Source organism: Helianthus annuus, chromosome 14 (assembly GCF_002127325.2).
Source record: "Helianthus annuus cultivar XRQ/B chromosome 14, HanXRQr2.0-SUNRISE, whole genome shotgun sequence".
Lineage (NCBI taxonomy): Eukaryota > Viridiplantae > Streptophyta > Magnoliopsida > Asterales > Asteraceae > Helianthus > Helianthus annuus.
This window is the reverse complement of record NC_035446.2, coordinates 156,956,717-156,973,405: the sequence shown is the minus strand read 5'-3', so window position 1 is coordinate 156,973,405 and position 16,689 is coordinate 156,956,717. Positions and strand designations below refer to the sequence as shown.

The following is a 16,689-nucleotide window of genomic DNA, read 5'->3' as shown; positions in this document are numbered from 1 at the left end:
TCGATTTGGTAAATTTGAGACCGGTACCTACACCTGATACCCTCTTAATTATGTTACTAATTCTAATTCTAATTTAACTTTTGAATTTAATATTAAATCACACTGTTCATTCAGTTTATTTTTTATCATATAGTAAAGTAATAATTTCCTATTAAACAATCAGCAACTGTAAACCAAGAAAATGTACATGACTGATTCAATAAACTGTTTAATAGTATAAGGACTGTTTTTATAAATAGTCGGAACAGATAGATTGACGAGATCAAAATTCAAAACCCACCAGAAAAGACGACACACAGTTCACCAACATCGTAAGTAATTTCTCACGCATCACATCCAAACTTCAAACGCAACATCTCTCGTTGACTTTCTTCCTTCTTCCCCGTTGCCCATCCCCTTCTGTTGAATCAATTGGGGATTATTATAAATCCAGACTAAACCCTAAATCTAACACACCCGAAATTCAAGTAATCAAACAACGATGAGGAGAGTATTCGGTGCTAAGAAAGACAAAGAACCACCCCCTTCCGTCAATGACGCATCTGATCGGGTATTCATTTCTATATCTTTCTTCTGTTATTCGATCTTAATTATTGTATTATTATTAGTAATCATGTCACTTGCTAATAATTATGATTTTAATTTGGATGCCAAGGTGTTTATGAATTTAAGCATTCGAATCTCTAATATTTAGGGTTGAAAATAGTTTTTTGTGAATATTTGGAAAGGCCTGAAGTTTTCTTATTGCTGATATTGCATGACTTTTAATATCTTGGTTTTGTTTTGACTTATTATTATTATTTATTTATTTTGCTTGGTTGTTATGGAAATGGATGGCTGGTTAATTTGTGTAACTTGTTTTAGATCAATAAACGAGGCGAGTCTGTCGATGAAAAGATCAAACGGCTTGACGGGGAACTTGCTCGATATAAAGAACAGATTAAGAAAACCAGACCGGGTCCTGCTCAAGAAGCTGTCAAGGCTCGAGCGATGAGAGTTCTTAAACAAAAAAGAATGTAGGTTACTCTTTAATACGACAGACTTTGTGATATATGCTCGAAAAATAACGTTTAGTTTTTATTTTCAGGTATGAAGGACAACGTGACATGCTATACAATCAAACGTTCAACCTAGATCAAGTTGCTTTTGCTTCCGAAGGGATTAAAGATGCTCAGCAAACAGTACGTTTTCCGATCATTAAGTTTTATTGTTACTGGTTTTGGTTATTATTTTTTGTATTTTTATATGACTTGTATTTATTGTCACTCGTAAATTTTGTATCTTCCAGATGTCGGCTCTGAAATCAGCAAACAAAGAGTTGAAAGGAATGATGAAAACCGTGAAGATTCAAGACATTGATGTTAGTACATGATTTATTCTGGCTTTCTTTGAGTAATTTCTAATTGTTGACCATTTTGACTGTAGAATTTGCAAGACGAAATGATGGACATGATGGATATTAGTAATGAAATACAAGAATCTCTTGGTAGAAGTTACGGTGTGCCGGATGACATCGATGAAGATGAACTTTTGGGTGGTAAGCACACGTGTTGCTTTTGTTTGGATGATTGGTTTCCATGATCAAATAGTTTTTTTTTTTTTAATGTGGTTACTTGGTTATGCAGAGCTTGATGCTCTGGAGGCTGACATGGGTCAGGAAACCGAAGGTGAAGGGGTACCTTCGTATCTTCAACCTGATAACGAGCCCGATTTGAATGAAGAGCTCAATCTGCCTTCAGCTCCAAGTGGACACGCAGTGCCAGCTGGCAGAGTTAACAATCAGGTAACTTCGTAATACTTGTTGCCATACGATCGTGGTTGATTTGGGTACTGTTTTATCAAATGGGTCAAATCAAATATAGCGTTTTAAACTTTTAATTATATATAATGGATTACTTATTTATAAAAATTCTAGAAAATATTTTTGGACACACTAAAAGCTATATGTTGTGATCTGAACCTGTTTTGACACATTATTCAATCCGTTAATTTTGCCACTTGTACCCTGGGAGTATCAAATGATGATAATGTCAAAGTTGCATAGTATTAATCAGTAACATTTGCTTTACAGGCTGTGGATGAATTTGGTTTTCCTGCTGTCCCTCATGCATCGCTTCGTAATTGAGTAGATATTATCAACTTTTAGTTTGTTTATTCTTTGGCTGGCTTCAATGTTTGCTACTACCTTTTTTAACCTTTGTAAACAATAGTGTGCATAATCTGAACATGATTACTTTTGTTTGCTGTCGCTTAGGATACATGGGCATGCTTATGATTAGACCTGGCAAACTGAACCCGAGCTCCCCTTTTTGGCTCTGTATGGGTACTTTTTATTTTACTGGTGGGCTCATTTGGGTCATAAAAAAGAGCTTAGCGGGTCTATTTGGGTTAAATTAAAAGGTCTAAAAAAATCAACGGGTCAAAGCGGGTTGCTTGGGAAAAATCACACGGGTTATGATGGGCGGATGAGAAAGAAACTAGGGTTTCAATGGGTTGCTGAAACAGAGCGATTCTTTTGAGATTCAAAGCTTATTTCATTCTACAATCGATCATCATTCTACAATCGATCACGGCCGATCGTCTTCCAGCTGGTTTGTCACCCCCTTCGAAACATTCAGGCTTAGATAAATCACCGGCTTTTGCTTTCTACCGATTCTCTCAGATCCGCAAAATTCGACCGTTGATTGGGTCAGATCTGGCGCTATAAACTAGATAATCAGTCCAAAAGAATAGTCGCCGGAATCCGACCTCAACAACGGCGACATTGCAGGTAGCTACCGGAGGAGCTTAAATTGCTTACTGATATGGCGTCATGTCACATTAAATCGAACAGGTTTTGCGGAACAATCCCTAAAAACTCTCCGAAATTGAAGAATCTTTTCGAGCTTGATATTGGCAACAACAGGTTCGCCGGGAAAATGCCGGAACAGGTTCGCCGGAATATCAATTCCATGGTTGTCTTCCTGCAAGCTCTACATCCTGTGTGATTCTTTGAGCATAGTTTTTATAAACATATCACTTTTAAAGTGATGTTTCTTTTCATAGAAAAAAGGCACTATTTTAAACTGACCTGACCCGACCCGAAACCCGTTCTGACCCGGACCCGTTTCAACCCAAAACCCGTTCTGACCCGGACTTGTTTCAACCCGAACCCGTTCCGACCCGAACCAAAACAACCCTTTCTTTAATTGACCCGTTTTGACCCGGACCTGTTCCGACCCAAACCCGTTTTGACCCGCCACCCAACCTGACCCGACCCACCCGTTTTGCCAGGCATACTTATGATTTTGTAGATATCTGCAGGATACTTTTTTTGGTTTATGTAGAATGCCTTTGTATGTAAAAGCACACGCACCCACACCACCATGATCCTCTACGCGTTAAGAAAATCTGGTTTGGTCGATGTAAAAAACTTAACTATAAAAGATATGTTTAAAGCCGGTGGATGGTGACCGATTGAGCAGGTGAAATGACAAACCACGGATGAGGATGGGTCCGTGTGGTTGCGTTAACCACACCTACGGTTTTGGTGTTTTTATAACCGAGTCAGTTATAAAGGGTTGCGTTGTTGAGAAAGGTAGTTTGCTAATTCGGTTAATTATCTCTTTAGGACCTACCTGGGTCAGTCAACTAATCTAAATAGGTTTAAAAAAAACTAAAAAGCAATATGCCTTTTGGTTTCTCTAAGAGATAGTGTGGTGGTAAGGTGTCTCCTTTGTATCTAAGATGTGGATGATTCAAATCCTCAAAGTTGCATGTATAAGGGTAGTTTATTGAGAAAGGGGATAATAATACATTACTAATAAAAAGTTCAAATAAAACTGTATTTACATATAGTTTTTTATGAAGGCATAGGGGTTGTTTGTTTACCTCTTAATGGGGCTTTTAATGGTTCAGACATCATCCTACTGGTTCAACACTTAATGGTTCAGACTTTTTGTTTCGTGAGCAGATGTTTGAATGGTTAAGACATTTGTCTCTGAATGGTTAAGCATTATACTGAGTCTAAATGGTTGAGACCTCTAATCTGAATTTGTTATACATTTGCCTCTGAATGGTTAAACATTATACTGCCTCTTACTGGTTCAACACTTAATGGTTCAAATCTTTTGCTGGTTCAACACTTAACCATTTAGAAGTTGTCAAACAACCCCTTAGTTTGGTTAATTTACACTTAAGCATAAACGGTGTTAAAAAGTTATAACATAACCGTTGATTTTTATTTTTTAGTGTTAATTTATCTCAGTTATTCTAAAATGTAAAATTGCTATACACGATTTTTTTGTATCTATATTTTAATATACATTATGTATCTTTTTATATTGTGATTTCATTTCATATAGTGTTATGTGTCTTGAGACAGATCGTAAAATATTTAATGACACCGAAAAAAGTAATCTATATCGGCAATTTGAGACTTTTGACTTCCATTTTTAGCAATCCGACTTGCATAATTTTCTGAACTCCTTTTGCCGAACTCTCTAAAGACTTACGCCCTTTACCACTACGCCCCTAAGTGGCATGGAACACCACCCTAGGCGTGAGGGGTGGAGAGTTGAAAATATATACTTCATAAAAAACACACCTCCGACCCAAAGGGCAAAAAGTCCTAAAATTAATAGGTAAACTTTTTAGAAGTCCTAAAATTTAATCGAGTTAACTGTACAATTTTTTAAACCTAACATTTAGACCATACCTAATAGGCTTGCGCCCTTTACCACTACGCCCTAAGGTAGCGTTCGTTTCATGGAATGGAATGGAATGGAATTAGAAAGTTTTTCTTTGTAAAATTGATCTTGGTTGGGGGAGGGAGGAATTTGAATTCCCATGAATTTCTTTAATCAATGAAATTTGTGACTATTTCAACATTCCTTTGAAATCCTTCACTCTAATGAAGGAATGGAATGGAATGTTGAAATAGTCACAAATTTCATTGATTAAAGAAATTCATGGGATTTAAAATTCCTCCCTCCCCCAACCAAGATCAATTTTACAAAGAAAAACTTTCTAATTCCATTCCATTCCATTCCATGAAACGAACGCTACCTAAGTGGGCATGGAACACCACCCTAGGCGTGAGGGGTGGATAGTTGGGACAAATCACGAGCGAGGGGTAGAGGGTATGAAGAAGCATAACTCTTGACTCATTTTTTTTATCAATCATATGCACATGCTTCATTCATTTTTCTTTTCTTTTCTTTTATTTAATTTCCATGTGAAATCACACACTTTAGTAAAAGTGGTTAGTGAAACCATTGATGCCTACGTGACAATAATACTGCAACATTTTTAGTAAAAAAATCACACATGACCTTTATCTCCGTCAAAATGGGGTAGACTTAGGGTTGGCAGCACTCACTGAATGGGTTTTGGGTAGGGTACCCGATTCAGTACATCGTCGTCACCCATTCGGTTACGCAAAATTAGGTAGTGTTTAGGGTAGTGCTTACCGATTGAAGGGGTGTGAAGGTAGGAGATAGATAGAGAGAGTAGTGTGTACAGAAAGATAGGGTAGTGTAAAAAGGTGTGATTCATGGTTTAGGGTAGCGGTGCCACCAATAATGTGTTTTAGGGTAGTTTATGATAAAAATGAGTTGACAACGCGCGATTGGTGGAATTTCGGATACATTCGCTTGTGCCTCGACCCCCTTAGTATTGGTGCATACGTCACATCCATAATTGACCTTGGTCATGTCATGGTCCTTCTAGCAATACTTTACCCTATAAAAACTAGTTCTATACCCGTTCGTTGGACGGGTTTTTCAATGTACTCATATGAAAACTGATTAAGACATTTAAACAACATAACATAACATTTAAAGAAAATTGTGTATTTAATGCCTCGCTGCATGATGGCTGCACTGCGAAAATTATTAAAACTACCAACTTCAACAGCATCTTGCTTATCCTCCGACAACATTTTCTCAATGGCAGCACATGAAACTGTTTCGAAGATAATCATCACTTCTTGAAACCTTGTTTCAACATAGAATTAAAGAAACCTCTGCAAGCAGTCGCCATGCTTTTTCTTTAATGAGATGAACATATTCCTCTGTTTTCAACACCATGCGTCCACTAATTTCCCACACGGCCGGGTTCACCAGAATATCTAAAAGCTAGGCACTCACTTCACCTATAGTCGTTATCCTGAAAATGGTAAATTTGACCCGTTCCGTGAAAATGGTAACTTTGACGCGTTCAATAAAAATTATTAATCAGACCTGTTTTACTAAAACGATACGTTTAAAACGTCAAACCCGTTGCTTAATGATTCACCAACCAGCCTCCAAAACATAAAGACAGTCTAATCTTCAGCATCATACGCATCCAATTTTGGGTTTAGACGGTGTCTGACCAAAACCAGCAGGTTTAGGCAGGACAAACTGATTAATATAAAACCAAATAAGTTCTATAAACCATCACATTTAAAATTTAGTAGGTAAATGTATTGAAAAAACAAAATCCACAAACCAAGTACATCAGAAAAAAGAATGTCGACTCTCATTATGACCATAGCTGTGATGAAACCCTGCGTTGTTTTCACTTTCTGTAGCTTTTTTAGTGGTGCATGCTTTTAAGAAACATATTTACACGTGGAGTGGGCAAGATGTAATTTCCCTCGATTGTGTTAAAAGTGCATGCCCTCAATACTCGTTAGTGTTGATTCAAAGTTTTTGAGGTTGCTGCTTGAAAGCATATCTAGAAAAGGGTCGTTCCTGGTCTGAGGACACAACAGGTTAGCTCCTTTGGGCCAACCTTGAACCATTGTTGAGTACACAGGGGCTTACATTTGTAGTCCGTGCACGGGATGAGTTAGGTTCACTAACTCTAATGGCACATGTGCCAGGTGGCGAAAAGGGCCGGTTGGTGAAAGGTCAAAACACAACTTGCTAAGCTTTCAAGGCTTTGTTGCTCGATCCAAGTCTTTCCAACACACAAATATTTGCCTATTCAGGTTAGAAACCAAAGGAAGGGCTCCAGCACTTAGTCCAGCATTAGCACCCTAAAAAATAATATAGATTACTCTTAGTGTACAGAGCATCTTCAAGTTATAAATCAATTGCACCAAACTTATTTCAGCTCCAATGCATGCACCAAATTTTTGCATCGATTCTTTACAATAGATTACACATTAATTTGATTCCAATAAATGTTTTATTCAGAATAATAAAACATATATAATAATTTTAGTCTTATATATAATAAGTTTTTTTATCAAGGTGTTTATAACAATCATTAATGTATAATAAACTAAAACATAACTAACTATATTCAGTATGGTAACAATTTTAGACATCTTGATGAAACTGTTTTAGTATTATAGTTTTTTTACTTCTTTATGTTAATTAAAATATATATCTATAACTTACAAGAGTGGCGGATTGACAAGTTGCGATTGTTGATATCCAACGAAAGACGTAATCAAACTGGAAGTCTGAAGCAAAAAAAAGGAATGAAAAAAAGGTAAATCAACCAAACGAACATCATCCAACAACCTTTTTAAGATTTCAATATCCAAAAAAGTAGGGTAGAGATTAGAGCCATCACGAATAGACATGTCACTAAAGATTCCCTGCAAATAAACATAATCAAGTTTATGATCGAACCTTAATGATCGACAGTAGTGAAAGTTTATGAAAGTTTATGATCGAACCTTAATGATCGACAGTAGTCAAACACAAATTCTGGAACTTCTAGTAAAGATGGCCAAAAATGAGTGAAGAAAGTTCACAAGTAGCCCTTTGATGTGTGAACCATCATGATCCTACACAATATAATATATTCTGTCAGCAGAACGACTCGGCAATACCGGATTTATCAAAAATAAAGTACAGATTTTAAAGCAAACTTGATCAGCCATAATCATTGAATGCCCATACCTCAATGACTTGACATTGTCATAACTCATAAATCATCCTAAATGTCGATAGTAAAAAGAGAAATTGAAGAGATAGCACCATATGAACAATTATCATCAACTAAAACCCTAAAATTGAGATTACTGGAAGTTCAATTATAAACAGAACTGACCTAATTTGCACATTGCCTTCTGTAATATCTTGAAACTTCAATCCACATACTGTGAGAAACAACCAATGTTAGCCCGAGATTGAAGACCGAATAACTGCACAAACAAACTTCTAAAATTAATGAAGCTAAGTCGCAATTCGATTCGATAGTGGTGTAGCATAGGATGAAGTTGGTTACCTGTTACCAGCGGTGAGGATTAAATAGAAAATTACCTTGAAGATTTAAAGTTCCTTCAATGCCATCATATCAGCCTCAAGGCCGCCTATTTGTTTTCCTGGATTAACGATGAAAGAAAAAATATCCATCATACAGATCAGTGTTCGCCAATTCAAATGAATCTTGGTCTGCTATGGAAGCAGAATGGAATATTACCTTAAAGATGATAGGAGTTCCTCGAAAATTAAAAGGAAAGCAACATATGAACAATTATGATCATCAACTAAAACCCCAAATTGGGATGAATGGAATCACGGGGAGAAGATGATTGAAATGGCGGAGGAGTTTTGTAGGTGAGGAGGAAAAACTGACCGAAATCACCGGGAGAGTGGGATGGTGGAGAAACCGCTGTTAACTTCTGCTTCTAGAAGAATCAACCTATTTTATGCGGCTTAGATTTAACCTCAACAGGATCGGACAGTTGTGAGTAAATATAGTATGGGTTTGACTTTAACGGGAACATTAGAATAGATAATTTGGCCTCTTTTGAGTTTTAGTGCATGGCTTCAAAAGGTAGTTAACTCACATATGCATCAGTAATCTTATTATCCCAACGAGAAATGTACTAAATCAACGAAAATTGTTGATCAGTATTATTATATTCAGTTTGGGTTTTTATCATCGTATATATAACTATTTTACATGTAAATTATTTGAGTTATTCGTATTGTTTATTTATGTATGTTTTTTCGTATAAAGATATGGTTGTCTATATCCCACCCTCTCAGATCCTACCAATAATTTGGGTATATGCCGGATTCAAACAAACGATTTTATACATTATTTAGTATTTTTATTGGGTTGTTGAATTAGGTGGATAAGATCACTTATATTGCATCAATTTCTTGTTGTAATATGTAAATTTCTTTATTAAATTAAAGAGATAAATGCTCGGATAGTTCCTGTGGTTTGCTCATTTTTCACCTTTAGTTCTTAACTTTCTAAAATTACAACTATAGTCCTCAAGTTTTTGAAATTCGTTCCCGGATAGTCCCTGGCGTGGATGGGGGTTAGTTTTTGGTGTTAGGTGCGTGTAAAATGACAAAAATACCCTTCCTGTCAAATTAATAACAAAAAAGTTAAAAGAAATATAATTAATATTTTACAATTTATGTGAGACGCACTACCCACCCTACCCACTTTATCTTCCCCACTCCACACTACACCACCACCACCATCTACCCCCCCCCCCCAACCCACCCACCGTAACCACCACTGCCACAACCATCCCCGCCACAACGACCACTGCCGCCATCATCAGTGGGCGATCTTCAGCGGTGATGTTGGAAAGGAAGACAGGAATTGATGAAGACAATATTTTTCAAAGTGAAGAAGGAAGCACCCCAAGGGGGCATCTTGCTCCATCTCCGTTTGGAGTATTCATTTCAAGCGATACAGAGGAGCACGTAGCAGCAGCGTGATGTTGATAGAAAGCAAACGCAAGTATTTGTCTTTAAACGCAGAGGAATCATATATAGGAAAACAGGCATTGATACTAGACCTGGTATGAGATCCAGTGCTCCTGCAAGTCTAAATTGTCGAAATACCCTGCGGTCATCTAGTTCACATGTTAATAGCACAAGTAGCATAGATGATGAGATCTTGTGGGAAGACTTAATAACTACACAACAGATTGGGAAAGGTAACAAATATCCCGCTTTCTGCATTTAATACATTAACCATAATTGGTATGTAATACACTTAAGTATTGACAATTTGGCTGGGATCGGTCTGTGGAATGGATCAGTATGTTCTCCATCTCCCACTCCTTGATTAATATATATCATTTCTTGTCTACTGTGTATATATATGGCTTTAATTTGTTTTTCTGTTAGTTGTGCATCACCGGAACATATAATAAAATGAAAATTCTAACTTATGCAGGATGTTGCGGTCAAGGTATTTGCATATCAAGAGTTTGCAGATGATGGCGGCGGTGGTGTTGGTTACGGTGAAGTGGGGGGGGGGGGGGGTAGATGGTGGTGGTGGTTGAAGGTGGAGATGGTGGTGGTGTGGAGTGGGGAAGATGAAGTGGGTAGGGTGGGCCCTTTTAATTTTTTTGTTATTAATTTGACATAAAGGATATTTTTGTCATTTCACACGCACCTAACACCAAAAGCTAACCCCCATCTACGCCAGGGACTATCCGGGAACGAATTTCAAAAACTTGGGGACTATAGGTGTAATTTTAGAAAGTTAGGGACTATAGGTGAAAAATAGACAAACCACAGGGACTATCCGAGCATTTTTCTCTAAATTAAAAGAAAAACTATATAAATTTAAAAGTGGTGTCACATAGCGATCGTTCACCTTCTTCAATTAACGCCCCCATATTGTGGTGAACACACTCTTAGCGCCCCATCCCCTTGCAAGTTGCAACCATCGTTCAACCACCAATCAGCGTCCCTCCTCCATGCCTTACGCCTGTGACTCCAATTGCGCTTATACCACACGCCTCCAATAGCACCACCTCTGTGGCTGTGTGCACGCCTAGCGCCTAAGGTGGCATGATTGACACTCAAATACAACCCACAATACATATCCTTATAGAGATCATATACTTTAAAAGCTAATAGAGGGTAATACTAGTTGGCTGTAATTGGTGGAGGGGGCGGTTGCCTAAACTTTTGCTTTCCCGATCGCAACATTAGGATATACAAATTTGGAAACAAATTCTAACACAAATAATGAAAGTGGTGTGATGGAGAACACTCGAGCTTTTAAACGTCCAAACTCGGGTTTGAATCCCGTCTTAGGTAATTTCTTTTTCCTTTTTTTGCTTATTCATAAATTAGGAGTGTCTAACTAGAAAGAGTAAATTGCCATTTTAGTCCCTGAGTTTTGTTCAAATTTGCCATTTTAATTCAAATAGTTTTTTTTTTGCATCTGGGTCCCTGACTTTTACATTTTGTTGCCATTTTGATCATTTTGTTTAACTCCATCCAAAAACCCAGCTTGTAACAGGGGTATTTTGGGGATTTCCTTAAAAAATGTTTTCAGTTGCCTTTTTGATCCAATTCCAAAAAATCAAAAAAAAATTCCAAAAAATTCTAAAAAATCATAAAAATTCTAAAAAATTCTAAAAAATCATAAAAATTCTAAAAAATTCAAAAAAATATAAAAATAAAAAAAAATTCTAAAAAAATCATAAAAATTCTAAAAAATCAAAAAAATTCTAAAAAATCCAAAAATCATTAAATGTTTCGGCACGAACCGTTTCGAGCCGTACCGTTTCGAACGAACCGTTTCGACCCGTACCGTATCGAACCGAACCGTTTCGACGCGAACCGTTTCGAACCTGTACCGTATCGAACCGTACCGTTTCGACGCGAACCGTTTCGAACCGAACCGTTTCGACGCGAACCGTTTCGAACCGAACCGTTTCGACCCGTACCGTATCGAACCGAACCGTTTCGACGCGAACCGTTTCGAACCGTACCGTTTAGACCCATACCGTATCGAACCGAACCGTTTCGACGCGAACCGTTTCGACCCGAACCGTTTCGAACCGTACCGTTTCGAACCCGAACCGTTTCGAGCCGAACCGTTTCGAACCGTACCGTTTCGACGTGAACCGTTTCGAATCGAACCGTTTCGACCCGTACCGTATCGAACCGAAGTGTTTTCGGCTTCGAAACGGTATGGGTCGAAACGGTTCGCGTCGAAACGGTACGGGTCGAAAGGGTTCGGCTTGAAACGGTTCGGCTTCGAAACGGTACGGGTCGAAACAGTTCGCGTCGAAACGGTTCAGCTCGAAACGGATCATGTTCGAAACGGTTCGCGCCAAAACGGTTCGTGTTCGAAACGGTTCGCGCCGAAACGGATTTTTTGGATTTTTTAGAATTATTTGGATTTTTTAGAATTATTTGGATTTTTTAGAATTTTTATGTTTTTTTAAGAATTGGATCAAAATGGCAACTGAAAAGGTTTAAATTGAAAAGAGTAACTGGGTTTTTGGATGGAGTTAGGCAAAGTGATCAAAATGGCAACAAAATGTAAAAGTCAGGGACTCAGATGCAAAAAAAAAACTATTTGGATCAAAATGGCAAATTTGGACAAAACTCGGGTACTAAAATGGCAATTTACTCAACTAGAAACCTGAACTATAATAATTTACGTTACTATCTTTTAAACTTTAAAATTTACTATAGTAGTAAAAACTAAAGTTATTTTTTTCATTTGCCTTTGGTCATTTTACTATTGTACAAACTTTAATAAAGTTATTTTTCACTTTAGTTGCTTTTAAACTGAGATATTAAATTAAGTATATGTATCGTATAACGAACCAAATCGATAGTAGAAATAAAAAAATATATATATACGTAAAAAGGGCGTAACTAGAATATGTTAAATCATAACAAATTCATTAAATTTTACTTTTAATTTGATGGGACCAAACAATTGGAATGGTCTCCATTGGTTTGGTTGTTAGAGAGACATAGAAGCACGCGGAGGATTCTAGAGGCTTCTTTATATCGTTTATAAAACTTAACATGTTCAAACAACCTTTAAATAACATACATTCGAAACCCAACTCGCGATCTATTCCTTCACCGGTTCGCTTCTCTCTCTTTCTTCCCGATTTTCTCTCTTTTTTCATATAAAGTTTTCATCTGATTGTGTTTTTCTTCGTTAGATTTTTACTTGAATACCAAAAGATCCCTCAGGATGTTTGGAAGAGCACCGAAGAAGAGCGATAACACCAAGTATTATGAGATCCTTGGGGTCCCTAAAAACGCCTCGCAGGATGATCTCAAGAAGGCTTATCGTAAAGCCGCCATTAAGAATCACCCCGACAAAGGTGGAGATCCTGAAAAGGTACCCTATTAGGCAATCTGCTTTGGTTTTTTTTAACGTAATTGTATGTAAGTTCTTGTTTGAAGATTATGGAGTGATTTTGTTTTGTAACTGGATTTAAAACAGCTATAATGATTTACTGGATGATGAATTACGCTAACTGACAATTGAAGATCTATTATGTATGACTTGTTAAATAGTAATTATTTAATCATTAACTTATTAGCAGCCTTTGTCGGTTCTTTTATTCTATACGGGCCGTATAACCTTATACGCCCCATATACGCCATGTTAGAATAAGATTTTACCATGTGGAATTATTAGGACATTATTTAATCATTAACTTATTACGTAGCTATACATGGTTGTATTATTAAGTGCAGTTGTTTGGCTGCTGGTTAATTTCCAATGATTTAATAACTCTTATTATTAGGTGTTTGCTGATTAACGGAAAGATTATGTTACATACCCTGCCCCTTACCTTTGGACTCTTATATTTTAGAACATTAGATGATTCTTTCTTTGTATACAACTATGTGCAAAGTTTGATCCGGAAAATTGGCTGTCACTGTTACTGTGTTGAATCCAACAAGGGTTTTTGTAGTAGCAACACTTGTGTTAATTCTCTCTCTCTGTCTCTCACAGACATATGCATACATGTGTGTGTGTGTGTATTTTGGTATCTGGTGGTTTTGGGAGGATATCCTCTAAAATTTGGGAGTTTTGGGGAGTTGGAGAAAAGCTTATGTGGTAAATTACAAAAATCGTCCTTTATGTATGTTACTTATTGCAAACTGTGTCCTTTATCTTCAATAATTACAGAAAACGTACTCGATGTTTGCAAACCCTTGCAAGTTATGTCCTTCAGCCCTAACTCAGTTAATTTTTGTGGTTAAATCTGATCAAATGGACACCACATGAGGGTATTTTTGTGGTTAAATCTGACCAAATGGACCCCACATGAGAGTAAAATGACCAAAATACCCTCATGTGGGGTCCATTTGGTCAGATTTAATCACAAAAAATTAACTGATTTAGGGCTAAAGGACATAACTTGCAAGAGTTTGCAAACATCGACTATGTTTTCTATAATTATTGAAGATGAAGGACCCAGTTTGCAATAAGTGACATAGACGATTTTTGTAATTTACTCTATTTTGGTGGATACCTTCTACCCATATGAATGGGAAATTATAAAATGTTATTGTTTGTATAGACACTGGTCTTTATGTAATGTTTGTCTATCTTTTAGTTTAAAGAGCTTGCCCAAGCATATGAGGTACTGAGTGACCCAGAGAAGCGTGAGATATATGATCAGTATGGTGAGGACGCCTTGAAGGAAGGAATGGGTGGTGGAGGTGGCGCCCATGATCCCTTCGACATCTTCCAGTCTTTCTTTGGTGGTAAGCAATCTTCATCCACCTTTTGTTTAAGTTTTATTGTATTCTGGCTCTGAATGACTTTTTTTGTTTTTACTGTCGGTTTTAATTAAAAAACAGGTGGTGGCGGCGGTGGTAGCAGCAGGGGACGAAGGCAGCGCCGCGGAGAAGATGTTGTTCATCCTCTCAAAGTTTCTCTTGAGGATCTCTATAACGGAACTTCCAAGAAGCTCTCTCTTTCTCGCAATGTAATTTGTTCCAAGTGTAAAGGGTATGCTCTCATCAACTGCTAATATTATCTTCTACTCTTGTTTATTTGATTCTCTAACTCGAGTTTCGGTTTTGCAGCAAGGGTTCAAAGTCCGGTGCTTCAATGAAATGCGGCGGCTGCCAAGGTTCTGGAATGAAAGTTTCTATCAGACATCTTGGACCGTCCATGATCCAGCAAATGCAACATCCTTGTAACGAGTGCAAGGGTACCGGAGAAACAATTAACGATAAGGATCGTTGTACCCAGTGCAAGGGTGAGAAAGTTGTTCAGGAGAAGAAGGTTCTGGAAGTACATGTGGAGAAGGGTATGCAAAACGGGCAGAAGATTACGTTTCCTGGAGAGGCTGATGAAGCTGTAAGCGTTTTTTTATCATATTATTTTCTATATGAATTCGTTTACGGAGATCTTAATTGTTATCGGTGCTTGACTTGGTTTGTGTTCTGCAGCCTGACACAGTTACCGGTGATATCGTGTTTGTGTTGCAACAAAAAGAGCACCCCAAGTTTAAGCGAAAGGGTGATGACCTATTTTTTGAGCATACGTTGAGCTTGACCGAAGCCCTGTGCGGTTTCCAGTTTGTGTTAACGCATTTGGATAACAGACAGCTTCTCATCAAATCTCAACCTGGAGAAGTTGTGAAGCCTGGTAATTTCCACTGCAAAATTATAGTTCCTATTTAAAAAAAAAAATCTATTTTTTTTTAGATTGGCGATTTGATTGGGTTTTGATTGATTTGTAGATCAATTCAAGGCGATAAATGATGAAGGAATGCCGATGTACCAGAGGCCATTTATGAAGGGGAAGCTGTACATCCACTTCACTGTGGCCTTCCCTGATTCATTATCCCCGGAACAGTGTAAGGCGTTAGAGGCAGTGCTGCCGCCAAAGCCGTCAATGGAGATGACAGATATGGAGCTGGACGAATGTGAGGAAACGACGTTGCATGATGTCAACATTGAAGAAGAGATGAGAAGGAAGCAACAACAACATGCTCAAGAAGCTTATGATGAAGACGAAGACATGCCGGGTGGCGCCCAGAGGGTACAATGTGCACAACAGTAGTTGAATCAGTTTTTGTATGGTATCTGTCCTACTAAGAATGTATTGATGATTAGCTCGGTTTAAAGTGTCTTTTGCTGTGCGCTTGTTGCGTGTTACGAAAAGTAGTTCTCAGATGTGTTTTGTTATGTTTAATGATAAGTTTTATATCGTTGAAAATTGGCAGTGTTGATGTGGTTTGTGATGTTAAAACAGACTTTGGGAATACGGTGGTCCTAAAGTATTGCGAGTGTCCTGTCTACTAAGAGATCACAAAATACTTTATCGAACCGATTTGTACAATTAGACTTGGTATGTCAAACCTACACGTTCCGTTTGGGTGTTTGTGGACATTTATAGAAAGGTAGCGAGTTATTTTCGCCTCAGCCATTGATAGTTGTTCCAACGGGTTTGTAAAAGAGCTAGTGGGTCAGGATGGGCAAGCATTAAGACAACCAGTACCATCACTTCTATGGATTCTCTTCATACCAAATTACCATTGCTTCTTTTTCGTTGATGCCCGATTACCATCACAAATTTCAATTGATAATCAAGTTTTTGTTTTTATTACTTGTGTTCTTAAATTTGAGTGTTATGCGTCTGTTGTTTATTCAAATGGTAATCATCAATGTTTCACTCGCACCTGTTGTGAGGTATGAAGAGACTTCAAAGAACCTTAGCATCACCGAGCATATGCAATTGTAGGAATAATCTTGATATGTGAAAAAAGGATCGGATGAGGTTGGTTGGCTAACTTGGTCATCAAGTAATATTCAAACAATCACATTGGAAAGAGTCGTGAGGAGTTTTTACAAAATACTAACAATTTGATTCACTTGAGCATTTGAGGACTTTGTGTAAGACCATCACGAGGGGGTTTTGGGCGTTTTTTCCCTAAAAAACTCCCCTCCACGCCATGATCACCGCCCCCTGGGCGTTTTTTTTCAAAAAAATAAA

The 16,689-nt window shown here is 37.6% G+C and overlaps 2 protein-coding genes and 1 long non-coding RNA gene across 5 annotated transcripts; 2 read left to right on the top strand and 1 right to left on the bottom strand.

Moving 5' to 3' along the window:
* The first annotated feature begins 283 nt into the window (after positions 1 to 283).
* LOC110942293 (vacuolar protein sorting-associated protein 60.2) lies at positions 284 to 2,242 on the top strand. Its single transcript, XM_022184033.2, has 7 exons — positions 284 to 550; positions 865 to 1,016; positions 1,088 to 1,181; positions 1,289 to 1,360; positions 1,426 to 1,537; positions 1,626 to 1,783; positions 2,072 to 2,242. The coding sequence occupies exons 1-7, from the start codon at positions 482 to 484 to the stop codon at positions 2,123 to 2,125; spliced, it is 711 nt and encodes a 236-aa protein (XP_022039725.1). The 5' UTR covers positions 284 to 481; the 3' UTR covers positions 2,126 to 2,242.
* Positions 2,243 to 5,774: 3,532 nt separating this feature from the next.
* On the bottom strand, positions 5,775 to 8,711 carry LOC110942294. 2 transcript variants are annotated; one of them, XR_002594733.2, is made up of 7 exons: positions 8,404 to 8,711; positions 8,209 to 8,305; positions 8,032 to 8,125; positions 7,655 to 7,765; positions 7,371 to 7,573; positions 6,222 to 7,003; positions 5,775 to 6,147 (listed from the first exon to the last, which is right to left on the bottom strand). It is a non-coding gene; the product is annotated as an uncharacterized LOC110942294 (long non-coding RNA). The 2 variants fall into 2 exon arrangements; XR_004879715.1 differs by having other exon boundaries at positions 8,244 to 8,305.
* Positions 8,712 to 12,670: 3,959 nt separating this feature from the next.
* LOC110942295 (dnaJ protein homolog) lies at positions 12,671 to 15,985 on the top strand. Of its 2 annotated transcripts, XM_022184035.2 has the most exons (7): positions 12,671 to 12,803; positions 12,884 to 13,065; positions 14,297 to 14,447; positions 14,544 to 14,694; positions 14,772 to 15,048; positions 15,141 to 15,339; positions 15,434 to 15,985. In XM_022184035.2, exons 2-7 carry the CDS (start codon positions 12,916 to 12,918, stop codon positions 15,754 to 15,756), a joined length of 1,251 nt encoding a protein of 416 aa, XP_022039727.1. In that variant the 5' UTR covers positions 12,671 to 12,803; positions 12,884 to 12,915; the 3' UTR covers positions 15,757 to 15,985. The 2 variants fall into 2 exon arrangements, with proteins under 2 accessions (XP_022039727.1, XP_022039726.1); XM_022184034.2 differs by having other exon boundaries at positions 12,787 to 13,065.
* Positions 15,986 to 16,689: the final 704 nt, after the last annotated feature.

Bases quoted from the DNA above. Each gene is read 5' to 3' on its own strand.
- LOC110942293 (XM_022184033.2), top strand. From the start codon at position 482: ATGAGGAGAGTATTCGGTGCTAAGAAAGACAAAGAACCACCCCCTTCC. The intron at 1,017-1,087 runs GTAGGTTACTCT...TTTTATTTTCAG, and splicing joins GTTCTTAAACAAAAAAGAAT to GTATGAAGGACAACGTGACA. The intron at 1,361-1,425 runs GTTAGTACATGA...TTTTGACTGTAG, and splicing joins TGAAGATTCAAGACATTGAT to AATTTGCAAGACGAAATGAT.
- LOC110942295 (XM_022184035.2), top strand. From the start codon at position 12,916: ATGTTTGGAAGAGCACCGAAGAAGAGCGATAACACCAAGTATTATGAG. The intron at 13,066-14,296 runs GTACCCTATTAG...TCTATCTTTTAG, and splicing joins AAGGTGGAGATCCTGAAAAG to TTTAAAGAGCTTGCCCAAGC. The intron at 15,340-15,433 runs GTAATTTCCACT...ATTGATTTGTAG, and splicing joins TGGAGAAGTTGTGAAGCCTG to ATCAATTCAAGGCGATAAAT.